The sequence below is a fragment of the Pogonomyrmex barbatus genome, unplaced genomic scaffold (genome assembly GCF_055798465.1).
Source record: "Pogonomyrmex barbatus isolate J1 unplaced genomic scaffold, ASM5579846v1 scaffold22, whole genome shotgun sequence".
In the NCBI taxonomy this organism is placed as follows: domain Eukaryota; kingdom Metazoa; phylum Arthropoda; class Insecta; order Hymenoptera; family Formicidae; genus Pogonomyrmex; species Pogonomyrmex barbatus.
Window position 1 is genome coordinate 628130 of NW_028297119.1, and position 27655 is coordinate 655784.

General features: G+C 31.3%; 2 protein-coding genes, 1 long non-coding RNA gene and 2 pseudogenes across 23 annotated transcripts in view; 3 read left to right on the top strand and 2 right to left on the bottom strand.

The window, feature by feature from the left end:
* Positions 1-4366: 4366 nt before the first annotated feature.
* On the top strand, positions 4367-5305 carry LOC148936395 (uncharacterized; annotated as a pseudogene).
* Positions 5306-9513: 4208 nt separating this feature from the next.
* LOC105427293 (uncharacterized) lies at positions 9514-18362 on the top strand. Of its 9 annotated transcripts, none has more exons than XR_016139555.1 (6): positions 9514-10190; positions 10487-10665; positions 10745-11236; positions 11876-13609; positions 14667-17115; positions 17175-18362. It is a non-coding gene; the product is annotated as an uncharacterized LOC105427293 (long non-coding RNA). The 9 variants fall into 9 exon arrangements; XR_016139557.1 differs by having other exon boundaries at positions 9544-10190; positions 10745-10920; positions 10983-11236; positions 14667-18362; XR_016139551.1 differs by having other exon boundaries at positions 9544-9778; positions 9844-10190; positions 14667-18362.
* LOC105427294 (tubulin alpha-2/alpha-4 chain) lies at positions 10598-19141 on the bottom strand. 2 transcript variants are annotated; one of them, XM_011638961.3, is made up of 9 exons: positions 19000-19141; positions 15398-15620; positions 14699-14803; positions 13435-13631; positions 12360-12452; positions 11890-12075; positions 11503-11751; positions 11099-11262; positions 10598-10882 (listed from the first exon to the last, which is right to left on the bottom strand). In XM_011638961.3, exons 1-9 carry the CDS (start codon positions 19000-19002, stop codon positions 10756-10758), a joined length of 1347 nt encoding a protein of 448 aa, XP_011637263.1. In that variant the 5' UTR covers positions 19003-19141; the 3' UTR covers positions 10598-10755. The 2 variants fall into 2 exon arrangements, with proteins under 2 accessions (XP_011637263.1, XP_088934444.1); XM_089078318.1 differs by lacking the exon at positions 19000-19141 and adding an exon at positions 16064-16198.
* A 116-nt stretch (positions 19142-19257) lies between these two features.
* The window catches only part of LOC105427296 (chromatin assembly factor 1, p105 subunit), a 798730-nt gene continuing 790332 nt past the window's right edge, over positions 19258-27655 (bottom strand). For 10 of the 11 annotated variants that reach the window (XM_089078296.1, XM_089078305.1, XM_089078301.1 and 7 more), the window contains 6 exons: positions 21907-22091; positions 21130-21262; positions 20728-21037; positions 20394-20657; positions 20093-20320; positions 19258-20029 (listed from right to left, as the gene is read on the bottom strand). In XM_089078296.1, the coding sequence (XP_088934422.1) occupies positions 19477-20029; positions 20093-20320; positions 20394-20657; positions 20728-21037; positions 21130-21262; positions 21907-22091 (1673 nt within the window). In that variant the 3' untranslated portion in view covers positions 19258-19476. The remainder of the gene's footprint in view (positions 20030-20092; positions 20321-20393; positions 20658-20727; positions 21038-21129; positions 21263-21906; positions 22092-27655) is intronic. The other variant, XM_089078303.1, reaches the window with a different exon arrangement.
* LOC105427297 (uncharacterized) lies at positions 24331-26153 on the top strand (annotated as a pseudogene). Its single transcript, XR_016139545.1, has 4 exons — positions 24331-24590; positions 24819-25226; positions 25385-25496; positions 25580-26153. The product of XR_016139545.1 is annotated as an uncharacterized LOC105427297 (transcript).

Here is a 27655-nt window from a genome sequence, read left to right on the forward strand (position 1 = left end):
CACTTTCATAGTTTCAAGCACGGATTTCATATCCTCCTCAGAAACTTGTCACTTATTTCTTTTTCAATACTTAAAACAATGCTAATTGCAATGCTTTCGAATTCACGTACGCCTTATGATTACAAAATAGTGCCCTTGTCTCTTATAGAGTACTTTTCCCATCAAATATTTTTTTATCTCATATACAATATTCAATAATATGTACGAATATATATGAATATCGAATTATCCGAATATCGTATAAAAAAAACGAACGGATATTTTTCATTGAACATCCTTACTGAATTTGTCTGACCAAAATGATCGTCAATATTCCTTCGTAACTTTTTGAAAAGATCCTTTCTCTTTTCAGAAAAAAATTGTATTTCTTCTCAGTGTAGAATTTTCCACTAATTTATCTATAATTTTTAAATTATTTTTATTTTAAACTTTTTATTAATAAAAATTTATTATTTATAGCATATTTATAGCATATTTATTTACATGGAATCTCAAGATTCTCGCCTTTTTTAAAAGAATTTTTTTATTCTAATCCACTCATTAAGGAAAGAGTGGGATAGAATGAAAAAGAAGGGAAGATTAAATAAACATACTTAGAAAATGAACAAAAATTTTTCTTTGCGTTTGTATTATTCATATATGCTTAAATAAAACGAAATACTCGATTTTTTATGTTACGATGTCCATTTTGCGTCAATATGGTTTTTATTTTAGGTAAACATTAATTTTAATATATTTCTACTGTGGCGGTCACCGTCACTCTGGCCCATCGACAAGCGCGCCGGCGCGCGCCGCCGCGCTGCCGCACGCCGACACCGTGAGCCCGCGCACGGGAGTGATTCACGCGCTTGCCACGAGATGGCCAACCGTTTGATCATCCACTCGTACGCGGAAACCATCTTCGGCGCTATATAAGAGTGGCCAGCACCACCGTTTGGCACTACCCCCTCAATGCGCACTGGAGCCCGCGCACGGCTTAAGCTAGCACTGAGGACTGACCGCTTGCGGTCATTATACAGCCCTTTTTACACGGCTGGCGTTACCGACCACTATAGGTCGTATTCCCCCCTCAGTGGCCGTGCACACCACGGATTTCCTCTACCCTCCGACGCGGCCGTGCACGCCGTGCCTCCTCTCGCCTGAGTTCTCTTCAGCGGCCGTACACGCCGTTGGACGAGACTCTTGGCACCCCTACCGAGAGGCAACCGAGCCGCTGCCTCCGTTACCGGAGGAGAGCCACACCGCGGAGACGCCACCGGAGTACGGCGCCCCGGGACCAGGACTTCGCCATCACGTCGGGACCGCCTCTTCACCGCCGCCGGCAGCCACATCCGCCCGTGCCCGAGCAACCTGCTGGCAGCCATCACCGCGGGGAGACCTACCCTCGCCGCCAGGACCAGCACCGAGCGGACTTCCCATCGGCTAGGAGGACAGCGAGACACCCCGGCACCGACTCATCCCGGATCGTCGGCGACTTCGCGCCGGCCAGAGCCTGCGTCGCCTGCAGCAAGGGGCAACCAACGCCTCCAGGCCTCCAGGCGAGAGCAGTTGGTGGAGTTATTCGGCGCCCTCTTCGACATCATCGTCCTCAGCGGACAGTCACGCGTCAGGACCAGCGTCGCGGACACCACCGTGCCGAGTTCAGCTCCACGGACCTGCCCGCCTATGCCGGGCCGTACTATCAGCTTCCCGGCCCGTAGGGACCCATTCAGCGAGCCATCAACATCACTGCGGTCGAGGATCTCACCGCAGATTGCGGCGCATCACCGCCCACCTACTCCGAGCTTTCCGGGGAAGCGTCCTGAGCCCCCCAGACATCCGTGACGCCTCCTCGACCTCGGGAGCATCGTCACAGGGACGCCCCGACGAGATCACCGACCGACCTCCTACAACGTCGCCTCCCAGACAGAGGCCTCGCAGCACGCTGGAGGCTTGCTGACGACTCGCGCCAGGACCACACACCACGGTGGGGCTGGTGCTCGCGAAAGGCGAGCATAGGGTTACCGCGAAGAGCCGCGCGATTCCGCCACTCCAGGTCGCACACCAAACACACGGGGCACGCAAACCCCCGCATCACACCCATGATATCTCCGTTCTCTTTTGTAGTTCTATGTAGAAAATATACAATGAACATTTAAAGATTGCCTCAGTTAAATCTTGGGAACCTGCACGATAACCTTCATTTCCCTCTCGAACCTGCCGCCATTTTCCGCTTCGCCTGAGCGAGGACTGACGGGGCATGCAGAGAGGTACAATGAGTTGATTTCGTCAAATCCATCCAGACATCACAATCAACTACCATCACAACAACCCGTATTGGCAACAATCCATATTGCCGACTACCACATTGGTGACTCCCGGACCACCATACTACCATAACAGCGAATATTTTTTTCTGCGTATTGTAATAGTAATTTTTCAACATTTTTCATTCTGATTATTTTCCATCTTCTATCATACAGATTTAACAAATTATACTGTCGTTAATTGCGTGTGGATCTTCTGTGCATTTTTCTCATTGACTTATTGATTTTTCTTCAAGATTTGATTTTATTCAATCTAACGTTGCTGCAAGAGTTCTTCAACTTTTTCATTTTTTTTTTCTAAATTTTAATTTGTAATACTGAAGACATGTTTAATTGTTATCATCATTCATTGGTTATAATTTTGTTTTTAATGGATATTATCCTTTCATTTTTGACTCATTAATAAAGAATGCTTCTTTGTTTAAATCAGTTAATTTCGATTCACGGTTTATTTTATCAAAATCCAATTAGAATATCAGTTTTGCTAATTATCTGCAGAGACAATTGACGAACAAATTAATGTGTTTATTTAATTTTATATATATATATATATATTCATACTTCACGCAATTTTTTCTTATTCTATTTTATTCTTATTCTATTCACAGGTCAGATTGTTGAGATAATTGCAACAGACAAGGTAATAATCAGTTGCAAGTATTATATTTATCGTGTTTTTATTTAAGTATATATAATTGCTTTCCAATAGATTTTTGATATAGTATTTTCTTCAAATATTTGCAAGTATATTACATAATACAAAATTTAATTCTTACGTCAATACATAATTTTATTAATATTACTTTTAAGATTTTATTACATATTATTGAATTTTAAATTGGTTAAAGAAATTTGTTTTTTTTTGTTTAGATTTTTCCATTTCAGATTTCATTTATTCTTTCTCGAGTTATTTTTTTCATTTCCTTTCTTTTATATTTTACTTCATCGATATGTTGTGTTTGGCGAACAGGCGCAGTCGCAAGACATTTACTGTCTGCAGTCCATCGTCGTCGTTTGGAAAAGTTAGAGAGAGCTACGCATAATGAATATCTACAACAGCAGAATTTAGATATTGCTAATGTTAGAGTTGATTCAGACTTTGTCGACGAAGGTCAAATTCTTGCGGAATGCAATCAGATAAAAAAAATGAAACTTTTGTACCTTCTGATGCATCAGCTGAAGATGTGCAATTTGCTTTTAATGATGAGGCATTAAGTTCTTCAGATAGACCAATAATCCATTTTAGATTATGATGATGCGATAGATTTTGAATCTCAAAATACTATTGATAATTTTCAAGAATGTCTTACTGAAGTTTTCGTACGCAGTAATATATTTCATACACAAATAAATGCTATTTTACAGGTTGTTCGAACACATTCTTATTTATCCACGTTGCCAAAGGATTGTAGAACGTTCTGAAAACTCCACGGATCGCGCATCTCATACTTAACATTGCAAGAGGTGAATATCTCCACTTAGGATTTGAGGCAGGAATTCTTTCCATTCTTCAACAAACCTTTCCGGAATTAATTCCACTTTGATGGTAGACTTTAGCACTGATGATGCCACACTGGATAGACAAAGCAAAATTCAAATGTGGCCGATACAAATTAGCATTGCAAATATTCCTCGAAGTAAACCTACAATTGTAGGCATTTGGCGTTCATTGAAATCAACTAACGCGAAGAAATTATTTCAATCTTTTGTGGATGAAGTTCGAGATGATTAAATCGTGGAGGAATTATTTTTCATAATCAACAAAAATTTAAATTGAGGTGTTTTATAGCTGATTCTCCTGCGCGAGCTTTTGTTTTAGGTCATAAAGGTCACGGTAGTCTATTTCCGGTGTTCGAAATGTTGGATTCGAGTAGTTGCTTATCGTGATATTCAAAATAGGCCCCGTACAAATGAAAAGTACAAACATCACATTGATGGAGAACATCATACAGATTTTGATTCTGCTTTGCTTTCTTTAAGGATGGGGTTGGTAACTCAAACGGTCTTCGACTACATGCACACAGTTTGTCTTGGTGTTGTTCCCAAAATAAGTAGCGTTCTTGTAAATGTAATCCAAATTTAAAACTTTCAGTGAAGTCAGATCACTTGAAATTATGACGAAACGTTTGCAGCAAGTTAAAAATTACTGTCCTAAGGAATTTTTGCGAAAACCGCAATTAATGAAAAAATATGAAGGATTTAAGACTACGAAAAATCGTCAATTTCTTCTGTATACTGCCCCAGTTATTTATTACGGACTCGTAAAACCTGTTATGTACAAACATTTTCTTCTATTACATTCCGCCATTCGAGTTCTAGTCAGTTCTTCCTTATCGGAAGACCGTCTTGATTTTGTACAAAGCATTAAACATTTTTGTGAATAGAGCAGAAGATATATATGGTCCAGAATTTCTTTCATACATTATTCATTGTCTTTTACATCTCTAGATGACGTGAGACATTTTGGTTCATTAAATGAATTGTCTATGTTTCCATATGAAAATAATATGATGTATTTTCGCAATGCTTGCCGCAAACCTCATCAACATTTACAGCAAATCGTAAATAGGCGACATGAAAAGTTTCAAATTACACAAAATATTGTAAATATAACTAAGGAAGTGGTGCGTTCCAGTAGGCTCTGGGTTAGTCCTGTTCTTTTTGATGCTCCATTAGATAATCGTCAGTTTCACATCTTAGATACAGGAAAATTTCGTTTATCAGTGAAGAATCAGGATAACACGATAATATTACACAATTCAAAGCTTTGTCTTATTCAGAGTATCACTCTCTCGCATGATCATTATCAGTTGGTGGTTAAAGAGTTTCGCAGAGTTGAAGATTTTTTCGTAATGGATTTGTCATCGTCATCAGTAGGTATGTTTCGATGTTCTTTATTATCTGATGAAGTTATTATTATAGATCTTATATTATTATAGATTATAGATATTATAGATCTTAGTGAAGTGCGAAATAAGTGTTTCCGCATGCTTTATTGACACACTGAAGACCATATAGATACTATTATTAATGTTTGGATAGTTGCAGTCATTCTACATATTATGGCTCAGAATAGCTTTCATTACGTGAATTCTCTTTAAGACTTTCCACACAAGCTTTTCCGTAACGCGTAACATTACGTACGTAAAATATGATGATAAACCTGTACATGAACTTGAATTTCAGTCAAAGCACAAACAAAAACGGTAGATAGTATCATGCGTTATGATTTTCTTTGTGCATTGATTAAAGCTCAAGTTTATGGGTTGTACAGCTTTAGTTTATGGTCAGTATAAATAATGTTATGCATTACGGAAGTGTTCTCGTGAAGGGTTTAATTTTTTTTAAGATGAGTCAACGAAGATGAGGAAGAAGAAAAGAAGCGGACGAGACATTCAAAGCGTTGCAATTGCTAGATAAAGATATTGAAAAATATTCCACATCTCAAAAATACAATACAAGGACATATGACCACACCCAAGATTATACAAAACCAGACACCATTATCACAATATTTATAATATTCACAATCGTCAGCATCATCCTTACATGTTCCATCATCATCATCATCATCATCATCATCATCATCATCATCATCATCATCATCATCATCATCATCATCATCATCATTATGTAAAGAATCATATAAACATCCTCTTCATCAGCACCATTAAAATATAAACTCAACTTGTCACACTCGCCTTCAGTAGCCACTCAATCATTTGCACGAAACATTCCTTCAACATCAAAATAATTACTACAACACAAATATTATCACGCTCGCCTTCACCATCCAAACAATCATTCACACAAAACATTTATCCATCATCAAAACCATCACATCATAAACAAATAGCGTTATTACAATATAAACTCATTTTATCACATTCACCTTCAGCCACTCAATCATTCACACATGACATTTATCCATCATAAAAAAAAACTACCATTACAACACAGACAAACATTATCACGTTTGCCTTCACCATCCAAACAATCATTCACACAAAACATTCATCCATCATTAAATACATCACAACATACAAGTAGCATCAGCATCTGCAGAACGTAATCGCTTATCACCAAGTAGACAAAGGTATGAAGAAAACTGGACAAAAGAGGAAGGAACATCTAATCATCTAGTTTAATATCCATTAAAAACAAAATTATAACCAATGAATGATGATAACAATTAAACATGTCTTCAGTATTACAAATTAAAATTTAGAAAAAAAAATGAAAAGAAAGTTAAAGAACTCTTGCAGCAACGTTAGATTGAACAATAAAATCAAATCTTGAAGAAAAATCAATAAGTCAATGAAAAAAATGCACACAAGATCTACATGCAATTAACGAAAGTATAATTTGTTAAATCTGTACGATAGAAGATGGAAAATAATCAGAATAAAAAATGTTGAAAAATTACTATTACAATACGCAGAAAAAAATATTCGCTGTTATGGTAGAAATATAATGTTGCCTAAAATAAAAATCATATTGACGCAAAATGGATATCGTGACATAAAAAATCGAGTATTTCTCGAATATAATAAAAATATTTAAGCATATGAATAATAAAAATGCAAAAAAAAATTTTGTTCATTTTTTAAGTATATCTATTTAATCTTCCTTTTCTTTTCATTCTACCCCACTCTCTTCTTAATGAATGGATTAAAATAAAAAAGTTCTTTTAAAAAAGGCGAGAATCTTGAGATTTCATGTAAATAAATATGCTAAAAATTATTATACAAAAATTATTATACAAAAATTATTATACAAGAAATAAGAGACAAAATATTTAAGATATTTAATTTTATTTAATTTTAGAACAAAAAAAATAAATATTTTTTCAAATTAAATTATTTTACAATTGGCTAAAAAAATTAAAATAAAATGTTTAAAATAAATAATTAAAAATTAAAATAATTAAATTTTTATTAATAAAAAGTTTAAAATAAAAATAATTTAAAAATTATAAATTAGTGGAAAATTCTATAGAAAAAATACTTTTTTTCGAAAAGAGAAAGGATCTTTTCAAAAAGTTACAAAGGAATATTGACGATCATTTTGGTCAGACAAAAAATTCAGTGAGGATGTTCAATGAAAAATATCCGTTCTTCTTTTGTACGGATAATTCGATAGTCGTACATATTATTGAATATTGTATATATGATCAAAAAATATTTGATGGAAAAAGTAATCTATAAGAGACACTATTTTGTAACAATACGTGAATTCGAAAGCATTGCAATTAGCAATTGTTTTAGTATTAAAAAGTAAGTATTGAAAAAGTAGTATTGAAAAAGAAATAAGTGACAAGTTTCGGAGGAGGATATGAAATCCGTGCTTGAAACTATGAACGTGAAAGAAACAAACGCAACATGCACTCATACATTGCGAATTTTAGAGAAAAAATTACTTATTTATAAGAATATATAGATTATTTCTTCTTTCGCTTTCATAGCTTTAATCACAGATTTCACATTGAGTTTTAAACTATGTTAATGGTTAAACCCAATGGTTTAAATGACGCCGAGCTAAATCCAAAAAAAGATAAAATTAATATTATCAATTAACTGTTATATGAAAAATTTATACTTACCTCAGATAATGGATGTAAATGACTCTTTACTCTTTACTCTGACGTATTCCTCTGAAATGATAATTCGAAAAATTACAAGAGTAAGAGAAACATGTCCATATAAAAAAATGTTAGCATCAAGAAGAATGACAAAACAAAATCGTCGCGCTGGGAGGGACTAGTTAAGCCTGATGCACACATCGCACGATACTGCGATTTAAGGCAACCAGCACAGTTAACCAATCAAAAGATTCTAGTATGTAACTGGTCAATTGACAACGTGAGATATTGGATCTCTTGTCTTGTCGCGCCGCTTGCACGTCAAAAAATAGAAATAAAATCCATTCTGAGATAAATTTGATGAAAACAGCACCGCAACTCAAACTCTCATATAATATATCATTTAAAAAAGTCATCATTTAAAAGTATCATTTAAAAAGTTTATATCATTTAAAAAATAAATATTATCATTGTTAAATTAATATTAAAGAATAATTTAATTATTAAATATTAGAATAATTAAATAAAAAGTTATTTAATTAATTAATTATGTATATTTATGGATTTATTTTAGGTTTTAGTCCGTTTCACTATGCCATAATCTATATGAAACATAGCCGGCAGAAATTAAATTTAATAGAAATTAAATAAAATTTAAATTTAATTATATCTAACTTTTCCGATAAGTAACACTAGTCAAATGTCAAACCTTGAAAAAATAGATCTTTTATATTTCTGAGCAAATAGTCAGTTGAAATAGTAAAAGATATAAAAAAAGTTTTATGTACGTTATACATGTCAATTTTAATAGTGCAATCAGATTTTTCGAAAATGTTATTTTTTCGAAATTTTTTTTTTCAAAAGAGTGTTTCATCCTCTTAACGACCATATGGGCACATATAAAGAAAAATATGTGTCTCTTTGCTACAACATATTCAAAGGTTATCAATATACAAAATCAGCGATGCTACTATTAACTTGTAAGTATATTTTGTTTGTAAATCATTTGTGATTGATTATAAGGAGCAGGACACATAAAAAAGCTTAAACAGTACAGACTGATTTATATTATGCCATAATTGTTTACTTATGTCGGATCTGTAAAAAATTGATCAATCAGAATCGATTATTCTTCTCACATTAAATTGTGTTTGGCCAATTTTTTACGATTCCGGCATAAGTTAACGAATTATAAACTCAATTTTTTTTAAATCTTACTGTTTAAGTTTTTTTATGTACTACGGCCTTCAGTCTATTAACATTTAACATTTGTGACAAAAATTAGTTTTATAGGAATAAACAGATTTTGTGATAACAGATAAATTATAATTGATAGAAAATTGTTTGTGCCTTATAAATATATTAATTTTTACGTTTACAAATTAATAAATTTCTTAATTGCAAACAAATTTATTTTATAATTGTACTGTGCATGCGCAAAGATGTACTCGGAGCCTTCTATAAAAGGAGCAAAATTACGTCGAAGAATTATGCGTGGTGGATACGCATGCGCATTACAATTATAAAATAATCATATTTTGCAAATATGACATATTTATATATTAACCATAATTTGCAATTAAGAAATTTATTAATATGTAAACGTAATATTGGTATATTTGTAAATCACAACATTTATTTCTATTATTTAGTTACTACAAAAAATACCCATTATACAAAAAAATGGTCAGCTGACATCGCATGACTAAAATAAAATTATAATATATTAATTATATCTATAATCTATAAAAAAAAACTATAATTTGTCATAAACATATATACAAATAACTCACAATAAAGCACAGGCAAATTTACACAAAATTACACTCAGAAAAGTTAAAAATATAATCAAATTTAATAATTTTATCGGTGTTTCATGTACGGTGTTCAGGTGTATGTCATATTGGTACGATATATTTCCTAAGTATGCAATGTACCGAACAATATGCATTACAGGTACTATGATGATACGCTGTACTGTATCATGTACACTTTTTGTACTACTACTGTACAGTTACTCCATACCCCGCCATCTCGTAGCAGTACAGTAATAAATACGATACTGGTACTTTGTGCGGGAGTCGCACGCTTGGTTATCTGGGCAGTTTTAGCCTAAACTGCAGATATAGGCAACGCATTGTCCACCACATATAGTACTGATACGTATGATTCGACATTCACTGTACAAGTACCGTGGAAATATTTTGTTATCTGGATATACGTGAAATTTCACGTGAAATTACATTAATTAACCCCCTGATCGAATTTGCCAATCTGCTAGCAAATTGCTATTATTTTGCTGGGTATGTATATTGCCACAAAAATTATAATTTTTTTTCTACAGTTATCATTTTTGTAGATAGCACAGATGCAGTATAAAAATGCAATTTTAAATAAAATTAAATATGAGCAAGCTCTAAATATGTATTTTCTAAAAAATAGGGGAATAATAAATTAATAATAGCTAATTGTTTAAAATTTTCAACAATCATGCATGATCACTCCAATTCTCAATTGTTGGTGCCTTCACTTCTTATATTTCATCACCGTACTCTATCTATATTCTTGATAATTTGTAAGTATCATTCTGATTTGACAGTACTCCAGCGATAAATTATCAATACATCATCGACGGAATTTCGTAATTTATCCGCTAACACACGGAATATAAATTATTAAAGTAGATTCGCTTTAAAAGAATGCACATTGGTTAGAATGTACAAATAATTTATTTGTAAGGACATAATTCATCTGTAGGAGTATCGCCAATGACGATAGGTAACGTAAATCAAAGAACTCCGAAACATGTGACATAAGCGATAGAATTTTATAACATATATTGGTATCGAATTTATAGTGATGGCGAGTTTAATACTCCTCTTCTTCCTCGGTATTAACGGCATCTTCTTGCACTTCACGATAATCAAGCTCCAAGGCGGCTAGATCTTCCCGAGCTTCCGAGAATTCACCCTCCTCCATGCCTTCCCCAACAAACCTGCAACAAGTTATTTAGAATGTTTAAGTTATATTTAAGTAAGCTAGATGATTGAATAAGATTAATGGACCAAATTACATAATTATTATTTGACGAACAGATTGATCATCAATTAAATTCAAAGGAGTTTAGTCGAACAGGAAAATTTTTGATAATTAATCTGGATGTGTTAGCAAGAATGATAACAGTATTATTTATATTTATGCCTACACTTACCAATGTACAAAAGCTCGTTTGGCATACATGAGATCAAACTTATGGTCGAGTCGAGCCCACGCATCCACAATTGCCGTTGTGTTGCAGAGACAGCACACTGCTCTTTCCACTCGTGCAAGATCACCACCCGGTACGACGGTAGGTGGCTGATAATTTATTCCCACCTATCAATCAGTATCAATCACCTATCAATCATTTGTGGTAATACTTGCGATAAGATTTAAAATCTTTGTAAAATAAATCAAGAGAAGCTTATACATTCATATTAAAAATATGATAAATTTCAAATTTTTAAAATATATTTGACTATCATAAAAACTTTCATTCTTGCTTGTTAATTTATTGATTTTTGAATTCTTGTTTGTCATAAAATAATTTGAGTGCATTTATTTTGTAATCTGTACCTTAAACCCTGTCGGGCACCACTCGACGAATTGCACATGTTTTTGACGCTTTATTGTTGCGATCGCCGCGTTTACATCCTTAGGTACCACATCGCCCCTATACAATAAACATACCGCCATATATTTTCCCATACGTGGATCGCAATTCACCATTTGGTGATTTGGCTCAAAGCAGGAGTTTGTTATCTCTGCAACAGTCACTCTCTCGTGACTAGCCTTCTCCGCTGATAGAACGGGAGCATATGTAGCCTGTATAATAAAATATAATAATTAATATATAATTAAGATCTAACTACTGATCAGATAAATAAACTCAATTTAATTTCACTCGGTTCAATTTCCACATTCTAAACGTTACATTTATCATTTTTAGCAAACGATACTTACGAGCGGGAAGTGAATACGTGGATAAGGCACTAAATTCGTCTGGAATTCAGTAAGATCGACATTCAGGGCTCCATCGAATCGCAAACTGGCAGTGATAGATGAGACTATTTGTCCAATCAATCGATTCAGATTCGTATAAGTCGGACGATCAATATTTAAGTTTCTCCTACACAGTTCATAAATGGCCTACGAATAACACGCGATTGTAGTGACAGTTTTTACTATTACATCGCTCAATGTGTAACAGTATATATGTATATAGGAAACATTGTCCTAGTAAACTTTATTTTAGACACGTGAAACGTTAAACAGAAACACGCAATATGCTAGTAAAATCCATATTGAAAAAAATTCTCTTTATTTCGCAATCGATTTATCAATAACTGAGTTATAAGAGCGTTTACGAGATTTCGGCGGTAAGTTTTACTGGTGTTAGATTCAATATGTCGATTTTGCACAAAGATACAAACCTGATTATCTACAATGAAAGCCACTTCGCTATGCTCTAAGGTAGGATGGGTGTACAGAATTGCATTATAGGGTTCCACTACTGCAGTTGACACCTATAAAAAATGTAAATATTTTCGTAATGAGCGGAGTAATTAGATAATTCAATAAATAAATCAATTCTTTGGAAAATTAGTTTATATATTAAATATAATTAAATGTCTATCATAAGCAGAAATATATATGTGTATAGGGTGTTTCTTAAGTCCATTGCCATACTCAAGGAAGCAATTCTTTGATTTATTTCAAGTAAAAAAGTTTATATAAACGACGAAAAAGTTTGCCTAAACGACTTAGTGAATGAGTTCAGGAAACGTTATGAACAGGTGAATGTTCGCAAATGTTTGACGACATAGTAAATTGCATAAGTACACCTTGTTTCACCTGAACAACATACTTGGTATCTTTGAGCGTAAAGGTCACTCTTTGAGAAGAAGGATCGAAGAATATATCATGGCGGAAGGTGGACATTTTCAACAATTCATTTAATTGTTTTATTTCATCAGAAGAACTGAAGTCTATTTTTATTTTTCTGTTTTTGACTAGTTCAAATTGTATTTCTTTTGTCCAAATAGATAGATTATTATTATAGAGCTTATATACATGGAGTAGGGGAACCAGCTAAGAATGCGTGAGCAGATAGAAGAAGACAAGAAAACAAGAGGCCCATCAGCATTCTTGTTGCGCGTACAACATTAAACAAGGATAAAGATGCTCTCTTTATCTTTTTTTTCTTTATATTGCCTAACATTTCTACTTGCAGGGATCCTTATGCCTTCTCTACTCTATGTATATAAGCTCTTTGATTACTGCACGTTTAAATTTTTTTGAAAACACTATATTTCGGAAACTAAGTCGTTTAGGACACATGTTTATATGAACTTTTTTATTTGAAATAGACCAAAGAATTACCCCCTTGAGTATGGCAATGTACTTAAGGAACATCTCATATATTACATTTCAGTTTTTCTCCCAAGGAGGATCAAAATTTTTGAGCAAAATTCAAAATATTTTTTTATAAAATAGCGAAAATATTACCTGTGGTGCCGGATAAATGCTAAAAGTCAATTTACTTTTCTTCGGATAATCGGCGGATAATTGTTCCATGAGCAGACTCGAAAATCCGGATCCTGTGCCACCGCCAAATGAATGGAAGATTAAAAACCCTTGTAGGCCTTTACATTGCTCTGTTAATCTGCGTATTCTGTCTAGGGTAAGATCTATGATCTCTTTTCCTGAAAAATCGCAATATTGATACATAATACAGATACAAAATTACTTCTGAAACTCCATGAACACTATGTTCAAAAGTTCAATGATACTATATATCAATGATGACAAATATTTTTTTACTATTATTTTTTTAACATATATAATAGGCTGTAATGTTATGATTAAAGAGGTATGCTACAGTAACATTAAAAAAAATCGAATTTTTTAATATTTTTCGAAAGATTAATGTTTTAGAATTATGCTCCTAAAAGATTTTAATGAAATTCAAAGTATTTCAATTGTATGAGTTATAATGAAAATATGCACATCTAACCAGTTCTTTTAAAATGATCTTTAGTTAAACTTGAGTTCTGCCTAGCTCCATGTATTTAGGCTATAAAAATTCTCCTATGTAGCCTATTATATTGGTATTTTCATCGATAATAGTTTCACTGTGGTGAAAACTGTGGTAATAAATAATCAAACTTTAACATTTTGTCGAAATCACTTTTTTTCAATTAGCGATATCTATAACTAGAACAATTTTCAACTGATTAGCTTCAGGTTTCAAAAATAATTTCACAAAATGAATAATTTTAGTTAGAATATAGATTTTTTTTAATTCTTACTTTCTGAGAACAATGTTTAAAAATATCAAAATATGAAATTTTGAAGATCTTTTCAAACTGCCGTTATTTTGTGAAAAAAAATTATTTTTATTTTAAAAATTCATAAGTTTAATTAAAAATATATTTGAAAATATGTATAATGTATAATTCCAAAATTTTCAAGAACTTTTCATTTTTGATAATTATAACTTGAATGCTGCCGATCATATTTTTTAAATATGGGAGTCACAATGCTGTGCAACCACACACATATACTTATATTTTCACGTACAAAAATTTTTAAAATATTTTTAATCTACCCGATCGATGTACCAATTAATATTTTTTCTAAGATTTATATAATTATAAGTTAAGAAAAATTCCAAAAACGCCTTTTCTGTGCCTTTACTGTAACGCCTTATTCCGCGTACCGCCTTTGTCTTATTACAGATATAGATGTTGTAACGGGAAATGAAGATTACCTATTGTATAATGACCCCTCGCATAATTATTAGCCGCATCTTCCTTGCCAGTAATCATTTGCTCCGGATGGAACAATTGCTTGTAAGTACCCGTACGCACCTCGTCTAAAATATCAAAAATATAATTTATATATCTTCATTTTACCAATTTTTAATATATAATGCGTGCGTTTAAAAGAGCTATACAAGAATTAAAAATCATTTAAGGTTTAATAATTAAATTTCTTAAGATACTTAATTAAATTAATTTAATTAAATTGTTACATTATTAAATTCTTGTTAGACATTTTAATTCAACAGTTTCTGTTGAATTCTAAAATTTTTAAAATTTTCATCTTACATTCAATAATTTCTATAATATTTTTACATTTTAAATTAAGATATGTAAAAATGTTACAGTATATAATAAAATATTATAAATAAAAATATAATACTTTATTATTATATTATAACAATATTATTATATTATATAATATAATAATATAATAAATTACATATTTTAAATTAAAATATGTAAGAATATATATAAAGATTATTGAATGATTATTGAATGTAAAATAGAAATTTTAAAAACTTTCTGTTGAATTAAAATATTTAGAAAAAGAATTTAATAATGTAAAAATTTAATTCAATTAATTTAATGGAGTATTTAATAATTAAAATTATCGAAGATTGATAATTATCTTTAAAGACACTTGCCCACCACCGTTGGCTCAAGATCGACTAGAACTGCTCGTGGGACATGTTTCCCCGAACCTGTCTCGGAGAAAAACGCGTTAAAAGAATCATCTCCATATCCTACGGTAGTGTCGCTGGGCATCTGTCCATTTGGATGGATACCATGTTCCAAACAGTAGAGCTCCCAGCAGGCATTTCCCATTTGCACGCCCGCTTGTCCTATGTGAATAGATATGCATTCCCGCTGCAAACAAACGGGTCAATTTTGAAGAAAAATAATTTCTTCTCTCAATCTGCGATCTTTCATTTCTGATCCTTCTTTAATTAAAATTAATTTTTTCGTTTTTTTCTTGAGAAATATAAAGAAATAATGAAAAAATAATAAAATATCATGTGAATAATTAAAAAACATAATTAACTTCCGCTTTTTGTAATCATTAATTGGCAGAAATAACGATATTATAGGTACATTAAAGACAAAATCGTTTCATAACGTTATCACATAAATTATACTCACTATACTATACTACGCACGTTTAGATATGATTATCATCTTAAATTATCGTTAAAAAATTCATGACAGCCTTTACTGCGTTTATGCCTCGTAAAGGCAATATAATATGCATAAATCGTTAAACGTTAAATATTCTTTAATATTAACTCTTATATTTTTATTATATTAATTACCTTTTTTGCCATTTTAAAAAGACTGTTTCTGTGTTAACTAGGCGAATATATATATATATATATATATATATATATATATATATATACAGAACACACACAATGTAGGATGCTAATGCATACACTCAGAAAAAAAGATACATTATATAACAATGCGTTTAACAATGTCAAGATAAAATGTTCAGTTCACTTTGATCGATTTTATTAACTATTTCCTTGCACCAGATACATAATTGAATCCGCCATCTCTTCAGTTTTGTACAAGTTTACTGATAATATTAAATTCACTGGAAAAATTTCTGTTCTAAATATTACAGATTCCAGCTACTCAAAGGAAGATAGAATTTTAAAGAAAGTTTATATATTATAAAGTTTATGAACTCGTTTTAAGTTACAAATCTTGGAGATCAACCTTTTTACCTTAGGATTGATATCCATTTCTATCAACGAGGATTAACTTTAAGATTTAATTTATTCCTTACTTCCTTTATTCCTTACTTTTTTCTAATTCTTAGAACTAAAAAAAGAATAAAAAGTAAGTTAAACTGAAATTAAAATTAATTTACATTGGAAATGAACATATAAGACAAATTCCATTTTACTTCCATTGTATTTAATTCCATTTTATTTGTTATTTATAATTCTCACGTTAGAAAAAAAAATTAAAATAATCCTTTATTTAAGAATTAAGAATTATAAATATATTGAATAATTATATCACTCCCACTTATTATCGATAAGGTATCCCGACCGCAAATTATACAAGTTGTTGATTAATCGATCGAGTTTAACAAGCTTTAACGAGATTGACTTGTGCAAGGTATGAGCTATGTTTAACAAGGAGTGATTACCGGTGGCCGAGACGTCGTCGACTAAAGTAGCGACTTTATCTGTCAACACGTCTGGTAGAAAAAATGCCACCTTGACCTGACGTGTCTCCCATGGATAATTCAGTCCTCAGTCCTAAAAATGAGCATCTATATGCTGACATGCTTTAGTCGGCTTACTTCCTGATTTACGAACGCACGCGGGCAGCGTGTTGTCTCTCGAGCAATGTACGATATATGTATACACTCTATATCTGCATGATACGGTAAAAATCGATTTTTTACAGGTTGACATGCTGTAACCATAGCAGCTTAATCGAACATCAAACTGCATACCCATCACATGTGATACGATAGCGCGATTCACGGAAGACATTTCATCGTGATCTCTGAGTGGGCGTAAAATCGCAGATTTATTCATTCATTCGTAAAGCATCCAGGCTGAATGTAGTCCATTCCTAAATTTCAGAAATTGATTTCTCTTTGAAGAAAATATTCGATAGAGGCAGACATATTTTAACGCGCAAATATTGAATATTCTAAAAAATATACCTATGTATAATCATTATGCGCATCACAGGTATATGAGAGAGAGAGATCACCACGCTCGGACACGAGTAATAGGACTGAGGAGGAGGAGATAATATATATAACTACAGATATATAATTAATAAAAAGCTTCTAGAAGCAATTGATCAATGAATAGACCACTGTTTTACATGTCACTTAGCTTAAACTTTCATTTTTGCCGTTAAATGACAAAATTGAAGAATTTAAAAAATCGATTGCACATAAGATTCAAAGAAAAAGCATGATAATTTATAAATTTATTAATGGAAAGTTACGCTACTGTCTATCGACGAGCAGTCATGGCACGAATCGATAATTCAAGTTTTATATGTAGTTTTGAAATATATAGGAAAATATAAAAAAATTATGTATATTGAAAATATTAATATTTAATAATTTAATAAAATTAATATCTTTTTTTTATATTTCAAAAATATATTAATCATTTTGAAAAACTTATGCAGTACAGCGTTTAACTTTCTTTATATTTAATAAATAATAAGAAATTAGTACAAAATTAAACAAAATATAAAAAAAAAATATTATTAATACTTATAAAATATTGCATTTAATAAAATAGAATGTTCTTTTCAATTGAAAAATTTTTTTTTTAAATTTCTAAAATTTAACTTTTAATTATTCTACTTTGAATTTTTTTCTGATTTAATTCTGATTCTTTTCAAACGTTTTTAATTAATATCATAAGTTAATAATCGAACATTTAAAAATACACAACATATTTCCATTGTATGCATTTCACTTCGTGCAATTTATGACATATGTAGCGTGCATATTATAAACTTTACTAAGAAACAGTATCGTATAAAGACATACAATTCCCGTTATTAGAATGTTTACAAATGTACGTGCTCAAGTTCTGAATCAATAAAAGAATTACATTGACACTATTAGAACTCATTTAATAATTAATAATATATGTACATATACTTTAGTAATAACATATATGTAAACAGATTAATATAAATAATAATTTTTAAAAAATATCACATATATAAAGAAAAACATAGAATTGCAAACATTAATATGCTTTGCATATAAATTATATTACTGCAACAGATGACTGACACTCTCAAAATTCAATTAATGATTATATATGTACTTTAGTAATAAAACATAAACACTATAAATTTAAATAAAAATTTAAAAAAATCATGATTATATAGAAATTTATATTCAAGAAATATTAAAAATGTACTTTCATTGTGTATGATTTTCTCTTACGCTTGCGTATAGAAAACGTTTTGCTTCAATTATTAATACAGAAGTAATAGATTGAAAGGGTATAACAGAATGTTTTATATAAATGGTAATACAAATGGTTCCTTGTATTTTTTATAGCAAAATAATTCTAAAGTGATTTTCTTGATAGAACATTTTATTATGATTACAAAATAAAATTAAAAAATATCTGCTTATTAAAAATGCAAAATGTATATTTTTTTGTAATTTTTTTTATAACAATGTATTAATAATTTAAAAATATTCGATTTAACGATGAAACGCGACAGAGAAATTACTTACCATTTTTCCGGTTACTACGATTACACTCGATAGCAAGCAACGTGTCGAGTCGTGCCACTACTCGATCACTGTCTGACTTCGCGGATAGCACGATCACTGCGCTTCGCCATTTAATAGTAATACTATATATGGTATCTGTACCAAAGTTCATAGGCAAGGTGAATCAGCTTATATTACTATAGTCTTGCGACAATTGTATATGTGGGTATGCATCTGCATACAAAGTGCACTGTTCGTTACAAATAATTTTCTCAAGAATTCCAAGCATAAATTCTTCAAATTCTATTACAAACTGAAGATACACAGAAATACACATACTCTTTTCTTTGCATTATTCATAATTATAAATTTTTTAAAATCTTGAAAAAGTCTTGAACAATCACACAATTTATGCTCTCGATTGTACATTATATAGTTACCTACTTTTACATAGTTACATAAAAAGCTACATAATAAATCTAAAAAAGGATCTCTTTCTTATGAGCTATTATTTTTTGAACTTCTTGGACTCGATAAAGTTATTAATTTTACTCTTCTAGGGGTTTTGTTACATATAATAGGAGCGATGTTAGGCTTAGGTGGAGTACTTTTGATTTTAATCTTCGTCATATCATTAGTACTTTCTTCATATACTAACTTAATATCTTCCGTTTCCTCTTCGTCTAATTTTTTGTCTTGCAAATCATTTTTTAATCTAATATTCGAACTATCTGTGATTTCATTCGATTTCTTTTTGTTAAATTCTTTAGATCGATTATTTGCTGTCGCATCGGTTGCATCACATTTTACAAGTTCAATATCCATTGCACAATCATCCACGTCGAACGTCTGAATATTAGGTTTGGCCGCACTATCTTTTACTGTGCTGCTCGAAAACTTTTTGCGAGAATGTTTGGACATTTCCTTTACAGTGATCTCATTTACAGAATCTTTCTTTTTATAAATTTTACCTAATTCGCCTTCTTCAAAATGTATTATAGTACAATAACCATCGCTCGAGGATGCAATTAAAATTTGGCCATCACTGGACCTATAAGAGAAAGACTTTAACATTCGGAATATGAATAATAAATATAATATAATAATCATATACCATGAAAGATCATTCAGTCTACCATAGTGAATGAGTGACACTATGCCGATCGGAGAAATCTGTTGTGTATCGTAAAGTAATATAGAACTTTGCGTCGCGACAGCAAATATCATTCTGTAAGCCAGCGGCACCAAAGCAGTTGGGCCGTCCTCTTGCAATTCAAAATATACAGGGCAACATCGTACTGCTATTGTACATTCACTTAAAGTGGGCAAGATCATTATCGGCCTGAAAACCGCTTTTATCATTACGATTGTTTTCTCTAAGCGAAGTTTAAGAAAATATGTCCTATAATACTGACTGTCTTATATCTTGTCTGGAGAAAACAATTATTGCATTTGATATAGTCTCTGTAGTTTCCTGCGACTCGATTATTCCAGATGGAACAAAGATTAGTGATCCATCTATTGAAAAGGTCAGCCTGCGAAAGAAAGATTTGAAGGTGTCATCATAAAATAGACGTACGAGCTTCCCCTCCAATGAGCTGCCGGCTGGTGTGGGAATTTTGGACTTGTAAACACGCTGAACGACTTTCTTCGTAGCGATGCTTATTAAACGGCAATGTCTGAAAATATTGCAATTTGCAATAGTAATTTAAAAAGTACTTTATTGTTTAATTATTACATATTACATACCTGTCTGTGCTGATAGTGCATATATATTGATTGCATGGATCCCAAGACACTCCTTGGACGAAACCTTTATGATCCTGCAGTATTGCAGTTTTACGACCTTTCTGAACATCCCATAATATAGCAGTATTATCAACAGATCCAGAAATCAAAGAATTAGAATCTGGTGACCAGCTGATATCATAAATATCTTCAATGTGACCTCTCAGTACCTTCCACGAAGTCCATTGTTCTTTATTTGCAGTATTGTCAGAAGGTAGAGAGAAGGTAGAGTCTTGTCCCTCCTTTACTTTCCATAAAATAATAATTGATTCTGTGTGTTACATTAATATCAATATTAATTTTGTTTATCTAAGAAAATAAAAAGTGATGAGTAATATAATAACAGATGTATTAATAACTAGCCATCATCTCCTGATGCCAGAATTTCCTTCGATGGTGAGAATCTCACGATGTTTACTGCTTTCTGGTGGCGATCTAAGTCTGCGGCAAAATCTACAGTAGCTCCACCACACTTAGTTGTTGTTAAGTACCAGAGCTATATTCAAATTATATTTCATTAATTCCTTTTGAATGTATAATTATAATTGAATCAAAACAAAAAAATCATTTCTTTTCATATTCATTTCTAATATAGAAGATAATTTAAATAACTTAACTTTAATCTCAATTTAACTCTTTAATATATATTTTTTTAATTTATCTTTATCTTTTTCTAATTTCTAGGATTAACAATTAAAAAAAGAAAAACTAAAAAATTAAATTAAAATTAAAGTTAATCTATCTGAAATAAGCATAAGCATTTGATATCATAGTAAATGAAACTTTTTATTAACACCATATTTTATTATTAACACCTTTTTATTACTATTATAAGATTTTGCTGTATTGAAAAACTTGCTTTTTTTAAGATTCATATATTTATTTCATTTTAAATACAAGTGTACATAACATACATCAGTTAAGTTATAAAAATATCATGATTCACTAGTTTTATTTTTGAACATGACAGCCGAGAATTAAGATAATTTTTTAGAGTTAAAAACATTCTAAAAAAAAATCCTTATCTAATCTCTTAGACACATTTGATAACGTTGTTAATGAATCTTTCCAATAGTATTATCGTATTTAACTATTTTGTTATTATTATTACGTACATATAAATATAATGATATTAATTACCAAAACGTGATTATCCGCTCCTCCAGTTGCTACTCTCCAAAATGTTTCTCCCTTCGAATTTTTGTTTACACCATTCTGTATATCCACGCTCAGCACCGGATCACGATTATGCCACGAGATTTCCGGAGTAATGCATTTCATTTTCTCAGGATCGACGCGATATATCCGCATAAAGATGAATTCCGCTGAGAAAAAATTTCTGCTTAACCTTCAAGTTGTTACGCGGTACGCGCCTATTTTCGCTGGTTTTTTTTTTTTTTTTTCTTTTGCTCCCGGGCTACGTTCCGATATTCACGGTCAGTACTGAAAATCTATAATATACGTGACTATATATTTTCAGTACTGGCAATGAATATCGGAACGCAGCGCAAAGTAGTGCTTTCAATCATGAACCTAAGAATATGGGTGCATTCGTTTATGCAGTCTACTACCGCAGGTGTCGTTCGTTTATTCCGTCTGCGAAAGTGATTGCAACGCAGTTCATTGTTCGTGTTACGTCCCGAGATGGTGTAGAACGGTTAATGGGGTTTGAGAAAGGACATCTAGAACATCTGTGTTCAATGGCGGCGCTGGATACGGTTACGAACTATATTTCGGATTAGAAGCCGCGACCGAGCGGAAATCGCGGGGAAATATGCTTTATTAATATAATAATCGGGCTAAGGTATTGTATTGTAAAGTTGCGATTATTGGTATGATTGGCTATGAAATTACGATTCAAGGTTATTCAGTGTGGCAGGAAGGAATGATTTCTCAGGTTGTTGTAAAATATAACGCGAATAAGTAGTTACATTAAAATAATAATTATAAAGAAAAATAATAATGATAATAATACAGTGATGGCGATAAAATATAACTTAGTTGATATAAAAATATGAAATATGTAATAATAGAGAGATAAGATGTGAATATGATAATCAAATTCTAAGTTATCTTTGCAATTCATATAAATAATAATATTAAAACGAAGTGAAAATCAGCAGTATACTATAAGCAAATCGAATAATATAATGTAAAGGAAATCAGTGATATAATGTAACCAAATTGAATAATATAATATAAGAAAAAAAAAAAAAAAAAAAAAAATCAAATGCCTCAATACAAGAAAATCAGCAATACAATATAAGAAAATCAACAATGCAATATAAGAAAATCAATAACATAATATAAGAACATCGAATAAGGTAATGTAAGAAAATCGAATAATGTAATATAAGAAAATCGGTAATTTAATATAAGAATAAATAAGTCGAACAATACAACATAGGAAAATCAAGCAATGCGATATAAGAAAATCAGTAATATAACATATAATACATCGAATAATGTAATATAGTATTAGAAACAATGGTTACCTTAAACTGTTAGAGGCGAATTCTTAAATGAATTAGAATTATAGTGACTTCGCTTTCCTTTCCTTTATTTTTCCTTTGTGGTTGTAAGATTCAGCGGTTTGAGATAGTGACTGCACTCTCTGACAGTTTGGTAACGACTGTGCTCGTCGAAGGTTCGCTCACCACTGGCCCGTCCGCGCCCAAGCCGTATCTCTAGAGTTGGGCCAGGCGCAAAGGGGAGGGGCAAACAAAGCACTCCTCGACTGAGCATTTATTTTGTACTACAATTCTTTGTGAGAAAATAGAAGAAAGGGAAAGGAGAAAAGAAAAGCTAAGCCTAATATTTCGAAGATATAATTAAGATATAATGCTTAAAGGTAAATCTTATTATTCAAAACGAGAATTCATTTTCCTTCGCCTCGCGATAAGACATAATTTTGTTTTACTACTATTATTATTGTTTCCTTTTAGATGTATAGTTTGGAAATATAATTCTATAACTTAATTTTCTTTTCTCGAATTATTTCCTCTTTGTTCTCGATGCTGCAACTGTAGGAGAGACGAAAGAGCGTTCGATGGCCTTAGTTTATACTATAGGGGAGGCTTATCGCACTCAAATATTTCTAATGTAAACTTTCAAACGAAGGGCCAACTCGGAGAGTCTTTCGTTGCGCAGCAAGATTTTAACTGACGACGAAAATGAATCAAATGAATTCTCGCTTTATTATTGATTATATATATATCTTAATATTAATTATATATCTTAATAAAAAAAAGGGAACACACTTATATATAAAATGGTAAGACCTTGAAGGTTGTATCCTAATACTTAAATCTTAATATTTAAAATATCAATATTTATAATCTTATATCTTAATATTTAAGGTTGCGCATGCGTTAACCTAAGGTTCGACTGCACCTACATCATTTCGGATGAACGTCCGCAAGTTTTAATTTTCTGCGGACGTTACATTCGCATAGACATAGGTTGCGTTCCGTTTCGCGCATTATGCGCACGAATGACATAGAAAACGTTCACTCAACGTTCACCGTTTCACTCAATTTGCGCATAAACAGCGCTTAGAATTCCCTAGATCCCCACCAGCTGCAGCGCATAACGCACGCATCAGCTACCTCAAGTTCAAGCTGTAGCAGCTTATACGTTCTATGCGATTGTGTAATTGCATATGGCGGTTGTTGACATTGTGAAAAGTTTTGAATTCTAATTTTACATAAAAGTGTCAGTGTGAAGATATGGAAGAGACATTATTAGAGTTCCCAGTCTTGAAGAAACGCAGAGTGTCATCACATTATTTCTTACTCAGGAAATAATTAATAAAGTTCAAACAGGTAACATTTAGTCGAATATATTTGTAGGTTATATAGATTACAACAAATACAAGTAGATCATTTCTTACAGAAAAAGCTTTTTGACAGTAGTGAAAATACTCAATTGGGTTAGTTTTCGGTTTTTGAATTAATATTTCCACTATTTCCAAAAGTATTTTTAAAGGGATTATATTTTTCTATTTATTCAATTATTGGCTGTAAATTATATTAAGAATACTGTTGTTACAGATCAAAAGTTGCTGCAATCGCTTGTAAACAGAGAAATCAGTAAGCAGAATAATTCTACTGACTTCTCAAGTTCTTTAAAAATTAGTCAGCTTTCATCAGCATTGTCTGAAAATGTTGATTCCGAAGAAAATGATTGTTCGACGAATACAAAAGGATTTGTATGGTCTGATGCTGCAGTATATTTACTATTAGAATTGTATCGGGAGAAAGAATCCGACTTCAATTCGGGATCTAAAAGAAATGCTACTATTTGGGCTGAATTAGCAGAAAAAATGAGAGAAAATTCCAACGGAAAATATGCTGTAACTGGGTTGCAATGTAAAGATGTCTGGTCTTAAAAGAACATTTAAAAACATAAGCGATCAAAATAAAAAGAGTGGAAGTCGGAATACATGGGCCTTTTATTCGGTAAATTGGTTTCTTATTTCTGTAAATAATGTATTAGAAAATGAAATATAAATTTGATACTGTTAATTTTATAATCTATTTGAATTTTGTAAATAATTTTTTACATAATTGATTTATATAATCTAAATAAATGCTTTTACATAATTATAATTTTGAAGGTGATGGACTCAATTTTTGGGAAAAAGGCTTTTGTGATGCCACCTGCGATTGCATCAAGCGAAGGTCCAGTTAAGCCAACAAATGTGACAGAATCACCTTCATTGCCATCTAGTAATAATAAATCAATAAGATTTCAATTCTTTATACATTCTTTGTCTTTGTCTGCATGCTTTAATAATTAATTTCTATTTTAGATCCAAGCAAAAAGCGAAGAGTTGAGACTGTCCTGAAGAATTTCATTGATGATATAAGACAAGATAGGAACATAGCAATGGCCAAAAGAGAAGAAGAGAGGAAAGAATATGAGAAATTAAAAGCACAGTGGTATATCGAGCGTAAAGAAGAATAAAGGAAAATTCATGAAGAGAAAATGGAGATACAAAAATCATTGATTGAAATTATGAAACTTTTAATTGAAAAGCAAAAATAATTTTGATACCTCTATATTTATCTATAGCAAAAAGAAATAGTCCTATAATTTCCGTAATGGCATTGTTTCGGTGGTATGCCCTACATTCTATTTTCTATGTGATAGCTAGTTTGTAACAAGTCTGTGATCTATCGACAATACGTACAAATGATATTAATGTAATAAGTGATATTAATTTAATAAGTGATATTAATGTAAAAAGTGATATTAATTAATTAGTAAGAACTATAATATTTTTAGTTATACTTCTTTACGAAGAAAATATTTTTGAAATCAACGATATCATCTTATATGTATTTAATATTTTAAATATTTACATTAAAATAATATTTAGCTTATGTTATTTTGTTTTTATATTATTTTTAGTTTTATATTACGAGTATTTTGAAAATAGATTTAAGTTTTATGTTTTAATTACTAAGTTAAAATTTGGCGTTCATTTATAATTTTATACTTATATAGTAATAACTTCAATACGCGAATTATAATTTTAAAATGACCAAAGATATATGGATTCAGAATAAAATAACTGAACAAAAACAAAATCTGTTTTACATGATAATGCAGTTGAATTAGGAAATTAGTAATTATTAAGTAAAAAACAAACGTTTAATTTATTTTTTACTTAGTTATTATTTAAATATATTTTTATTTTTATATACACACATGTTGTTCAGTATTACATATATTTTAATGTTATATTTTCCTTGGTAAAGCATTCATAATTACATTTCTTTTAGCATTTCCTAATTCAACTGCATTATCATATAAAACAGCTATTTTTCTTCATTTCTATATATACCCATCAGTTCAATTATATCGTTTTGCAAAATATAAATGTTATGTAATACACAACAGGCCAAAATAAATTCTGGAATTTTTCTAACATCTGTTAAAGGTAAATAGTCTAAGAGAACCCTAAAACGAACTTTCAGATGACCTATTGCCCGTTCAATTGCCATTCGCGTAGATGACAAACAATAGTTAAAATTTTTTTGCGCATTTGTCAGATGACCATTATCTCTAAAAGGTACCATAACTTGTGGATGGATACCATATGCAGCATCTCCAATAATATGAGAATTATTAGGAACATATATATTTGAGGTAATTGAAGAAAATCTGCCACTGGTGAGTTCCGAAAAACTCTTGCATCGTGCACAGATCCTACATGCCCAGCATAACAATGTGTGAATAGTCACGTGACTCACAGACAACTTGTACATTAATTGAATGAAAACCTTTCCTATTATGTACGAGTCTGGATCTTCTTTTGGAGCACGAATTTTGATATGAGTTCCATCAATAATACCTATCACGTTTGAAAAATCACAAACTTGTTCAACTTTCCCTCATTATTTTTGTGGCAACTGCATCTTTGGGCCACTGAATAAACTGAGTGATCACGTGGTCACGCGAATGAATATGGCTGATGCACATATACAGACATTTTTATTAAAAATCTTAAATATTTCCATTCTTCAAATTCTGCTTTAGAATTTTTTTTCATTTTGTATTAAATAAATTTCTTTACCTAAATCTGATTTTTTATATATATATATATATATATATGTATTTATTTCATGACCAAATACTTTGTAATATATACATATATATTTCTAAAAGGCGTAACAATTTTTTGTTAAAGAAATTTTTTTCTTCAACTTTTTTCTTCAAGAAATGAATAAAAGCTATAACAATTATCGAAAAGAATAAAAAAAACATTACATATTTGTTATTCAAATATATATAAAATTCATGTATATAGCATATATTCGGTATATATAGCATATATAGGACTTTCATGCGCATGCATGCTCCCTTACTACATACGCATGCG

Bases quoted from the DNA above. Each gene is read 5' to 3' on its own strand.
- LOC105427294 (XM_089078318.1), bottom strand. The intron at 11,752-11,889 runs GTAAGTATCGTT...TTTATTATACAG, and splicing joins CACGTATTCACTTCCCGCTC to GCTACATATGCTCCCGTTCT. The intron at 10,883-11,098 runs GTAAGTGTAGGC...AACTTGTTGCAG, and splicing joins AAACGAGCTTTTGTACATTG to GTTTGTTGGGGAAGGCATGG.